This window comes from Leuciscus leuciscus (assembly GCF_965113295.1).
Source record: "Leuciscus leuciscus genome assembly, chromosome: 16".
NCBI lineage: Eukaryota > Metazoa > Chordata > Actinopteri > Cypriniformes > Leuciscidae > Leuciscus > Leuciscus leuciscus.
In genome coordinates this window covers 33,650,209-33,655,856 of record NC_138740.1, presented here as the reverse complement: position 1 = coordinate 33,655,856, position 5,648 = coordinate 33,650,209, and the positions used below count along the sequence as shown (strand labels likewise).

Genomic DNA, 5,648 nt, shown 5'->3' with positions numbered 1-5,648 from the left:
ATAGCCGTGGTTCAGTAAGATAAACATTATAAAAATGTTTAAATGGTAAAATAAATGATAATATATGAGTGATAAATAAATAAATACATGTGTAATATAATATAATAATATAATATAACCAAAATAGACAAATATTGAGGTTTTACAACAATGTGCAAAATAGAAACAATATTTTCTAAGTTCCTTTAAGGTCTGCATTAATGAGCGAGGGCGATCGGCTCACATTCGCATGGTTTAAGTCGAGCTTAATTAGTCTGGTCCGATTATCCGACTCACTGACCATTTGCTCACTGGATGAGGCCGAGACGGCCAGCGGCAAAGCACAGCATTATGGGTAAATGAGTGTGATGTGACCTGGCCCGGTGCGTTTTACCGGATAATACCCGCTGTGAAACCACAAACTATAGAAAAACAACCAAAACTGAAGGCAAGAGGAAAATACACTCGAACAAGAGACATAAATCAGGAATCAAACGCCACCAAAACCACAGCCGAACGTGATTCTCTCATGAATCTGTGAACTGGTTCAAACAAACCCATCAAAACAACAACTCATTCACAATGTAAAGCCAAACAATCCCATAATGCTCAGCGACAGGCGCGGTTCTCCACTCTTACCTGCTAATCTGGAGTTGACGTACGGCGGAGAGATGTTGTCATGTGACCCGATGTCCCGGCCGGGCATGTGACCGTACTGAGAGCCGTCAGCGTAATTCTGCAGGGGTCAGAGGTCAAAGGTCAAACAAACCTTCTAAACAAGACACGTGGTTAAATACAGTAAATATCATGTGACTCAAATTACACAAATTTATACACGACGAAATAAAAATAAATTATATTTTACTAAGCCCATACATGGCTCAAAAAGATAATACTATGAATTAAAATTCAATAAATATGTAAATGATCAAATAAAAAATAATACTTAAATTACATTATATTTTATATTATAAGTGTTTAATGGCACAAACAATAAAAAGAGGGAAAGTCCATGTATTTTAAAGAGAAAAATGTAAAATAAAAATTAATATGCATGTAATATGGTTCATATTACAATAACATCATCAATTAAAATTACAATAAATATATACATGGTAAAACAAATGACAATACATGCATGATAAATAGATAAATGTATAATACAATATAATATAATATAATATAATATAATATAATATAATTTAATTTAATTTAATTTAATTTAATTTAATTTAATTTAATTTAATTTAATTTAATTTAATTTAATTTAATTTAATAGAATAGAATAGAATAGAATAGAATAGCTAAATTACCCATAAATAGTGAAGTGTTTATTGAAGTGTGGGTCCTATTTAAACAAATAATATGCATACATGTACATGGATAAATATTAAATAAAAATGGCAATAAACATATAAATGTTAATACATAATAAACAAATAACATAATATAAAATACTTTAATATAATATAATCAGACAGAAACATATATAGGGCCTAATAGACAGATGTTTTTGGTGTTTAATGGCACAAACAACAAAGAGAGTTCAGTAAAATATAAACAGTTTAAATTATATTTTCTATCTACAGTTAGTCTTATTGTGCACGATGTAATAACTTGTTCCGCCACTGACACACTTGACATCACAAATCCCTCTTCAGTCTTTCTCTTGATCCTGTCCAGCCTTACATTTTTCCCAGCTGAATATTCATAACTGGCATAAACGAGTGCACAGGTCATATGCTGAAGAATTACCGTCAGTCTTGTGTGTGGCTTTTCAAGATAAATTAGTGTTAAAAAAACAAGAGTGTGTCGCGACACCTACAACCTTTCACTGTCATTCAGGAGTAAAGGCTTTTTATCCCCCTTTAACTGCTATTAAGCGAGTCCCGGAGCGCCAGACTCACATTCCGGGTCACTGGAAATACAGTGTGTTGACGTTCCAGCTCGGGAAAGTTCACGGGATGTTTCCCATAAGGGTGAGGATTTGAATTCATTTGCATTCGGTGGACGTGCGGATCTGAGAGTGTGAAAGTGCTCCGTAAGCAAGTCCTTGATTCTCCTCTGCAAACCTGACACTAGTTCTGCTGGAGACACACACTCCTCTACCTCGAGTCACCTTTGACCTTTCAGACACACACAGGCCACGCAGAATCAGCTCTGAAAGACTAGTGTTCATAATCCAACATCACAGATGCAAAGGCTACACCGATGACACAATCCCACAATGCACTGCAACTACATCATAATGCAAGAATGCTCATCCAAGGTGGCAGATGAGAAACATTATTGGTATTAAACGCTTAAATTTCATTTATTTTTGAACAACATCAATTTTCCAATTAATACTTTTTAAATTAATTTTACTTTTTCCAATTAATATAATATATAATATAATATAATATAATATAATATAATATAATATAATATAATGTAGTATAATATAATATAATATAATATAATATCATGTAATATCATGTACTATAATATAATAATAAATAAATAAAATAATTAATTTAAATTAATAAAAAATATATACATTATAATTATCAAAATATTATTACAATGAGAATTTAGTAGTAAATCAAAAAGGGTTGTTTTTCTAATTTAAATTATTATTTAGTATTTTTTAGTAACTTCTAAAATCAAAATAAATTAAAGTAATAATTCACTCAAATTTATCAATATCAATAAAAATATATAACTATATAAAAAATGTTTCATCCAATATTTATCCAATTAATTTCTAATATTATTACATATATATATATAGCATAAATTAAAGAACTAATTCATTCATAAAAAATCTATAATATATATATATATATATATATATATATATATATATAATCTGCATAAATTAAATAACTAATTCATTTAAATAAATATATCATCATCAATATATCATAAAGACATTTTTTTTGTAAAAAAAAAAGGTTTGTTTTTCTAATTTCTATTTTATTAAATTTTTGGGACTAATTTTAGTGATTTTTCAAATCAGAATAAATTAAAGGAATATTTAACTCAAATTAAATGTCATTTATTACTGAACAACATCAATAACAAAACATTTCTTAAAACTATTTCACCCAATAATTTGTGCACCATATGCATGTATTTTATGCTAAACAGAGTTAATGCATCATGAGTTGAGCTGCAGGTTAACATCAAACTCTATCGGCATCAGTTGTGAGTCCAAACGAGTCCAGATTTGACATTTTACATCAGGATATTTCCAGTCCAGAAGCGTCCATGTGTCATGCGTCCGAGGTCTGAACACTGAAACCAAAAGCGTTTATAAATATGTAAAAACTTACTTTTGTGGGACGAACTCCATTTCCCCAAGACGAACTCGCTCTCTCTTCCAAATCTACAGAGAAAAGCAGAAAACAACTCATTTTAGTCATCCATTGATTCATAAATCCTGTCCAAATCTGCATTGAAAATGAAAAACGAGTGTCCTAATTAAATAAAACCATCAGCCATTCAGACACATTTCCCACAATCCCGCTGTAATGAAGGTCGTCGGTGACATAACTGTGATGTTTACATCCAGCGGAGCCGTTTGTGCAGGTCTAATCCTAATGACGGTTTGGGAAACAATGCAACAATGTACACTTTTCTGAAGGCCGTAATTAACGGCGCGCGAGTCTTTACACTGTTTCTGCCTGTTTTATCCCTCGCTTTATTGAATCGCCCACCGCGAAACTCCCGAAAAAACCTCTTCAACAAACTCTCTCCCACTCACAATGAGAGCTCAATCAAAACACGCTTTGCTTCTGGAGAAACTTGACTTCAAAGCGCCGCCGCATGAAAGACGCGCATTCTTTGTCAAGACGTTCATTTACGCTAAAGTCAACACTGATAAAAGCGGCGTACGGGCCTTCGTGACTTACACACCAACACACAGCGTTTAACAGCAGCAGATCTGTCGTCGAGAACACACACTCTCAGCGGCGCCTTCATGACACACACAAACACCCGTTGTAAAGGAGAGATTCATCATAATCCCAAACTATCCCACTCCGGAGCTCCTGAAAGAGCGTCCAGGGCACATTCCAGCTCGAAACAGTAGAAAAAAAGAAATTGTTTAAATAAATAAAGCTTATTTTAAGAAACATTAAGATTTATTACATTCATAGCAATTAAAAAAAAACATTTAAATCACTGTTATGGATACAGACGTTTTACTCAGGTTTGTTTTTCTAATTCATATTATTATTTAAATATTTTTAAAAACAGAATAAATTAAAGGGGTAATTCACTCAAACAAACAAATAGACAAACAAACATGTATATGTGTGTGTGTATATATATATACACACACACACACACACACACATACATAAACTAAAGGAGTAACTCACCCAAAAATATCAATTCGACAGACAGACTTTTTAATTAGCACACATTAAAGGACTAATTGATTGAAATAAATATCCAATTTCAATGAGAATTTATGCGTTTAATTGTCATGAAAAAAAATGACATAATTTCCACATAATTTCCTGTCATAGTCTCTCATAGTCGCTGAATATGAGGTCACACACACACACACACACACACACACACACACACACACACACACACACACACACACACACTCCTCCAGAAGGGTCTTCTCTCTAAAAGCCAGTTCAGGTGAGACATAATGAATTTATTTTGCGCGCGCACACACACACACACACACACACACACACACACACACACACACACACACACACACACACACACACACACACACACACATCCATTATTTATCAGACTTTTCTGTAACTCTCTCTGTAATTTATTACTCTGAATCTCTCTCCTTATCAGCTACTGCCCACACATTCCCACACAGACACACACACACACACGCACACACGCACGCGCACACACACACCTTTCACCTCTCAAACCTCTCCTTGCACCTGGGGTCTCACTACCTAAGGCCAGAACAGACCAATAGAACCATATAACACACACACACACACACACACGCACAGAGAAATTGCATCTCCATCTTAGTGCAGACGGATGGATTGGGGAGAAGTGATGAAAGAGAGAAATTTGAAAAGATCTGTGTGTGTGTGTGTGTGTGTGTGTGTGTGTGTGTGTGTGTGTGTGTGTGTGTGTGTGTGTGTGTGTGTGCGTGTGTGTGTGCGTGTGTGTGTGTGTCAGGGTCTCAGTCAGGGTCTGAAATGACTCGTTTATACACCAGACTTGGGCACATTAGCGTGAGGTCAAACCACAATATTCCCAGCCAGAGGAAAGATAAAATCACACGTTAAATCTCAAATGTTTCTCCTAGATAGCAATGAAACCGAATGAAGACTCTCGCCAAAGTCTCGGCCTTCCTCTGAGAAACACACTCCAGTCACTCCAACACACTCCAGTAATCTCACATGTGTCTCATACACCAAATTATCATCAGTGTAGAGAATGTTACTAATTTGCATAATGCAAATCCTATGGTTTTGATTGGCTGAACAGCGTCTCTTAGCTCCGCCCTCAAACACTAGTTTATCTGAGACTGGAAGAGTTTGGTTCGTGTTGTTCGTGTGGAGAAGACGCTGTTTTCTGCTGACAAAGCAAATCCACTTTGATGAGATTGATACGGTAAAACCCACGCCATCGTTACTGTTCGTATCACTGTGATCAAGAGCTGAGAGTCAGATATGATAATG

At 34.6% G+C, this 5,648-nt stretch overlaps 1 protein-coding gene across 1 annotated transcript in view; it reads right to left on the bottom strand.

Moving 5' to 3' along the window:
- The window catches only part of tcf4 (transcription factor 4), a gene marked incomplete at its 3' end in the record, with an annotated part of 142,423 nt that overhangs the window by 99,622 nt on the left and 37,153 nt on the right, over positions 1-5,648 (bottom strand). Inside the window, 2 exon segments of the mRNA XM_082141625.1 lie at positions 619-715; positions 3,297-3,349. Of these exon segments, the coding sequence (XP_081997751.1) occupies positions 619-715; positions 3,297-3,349 (150 nt within the window).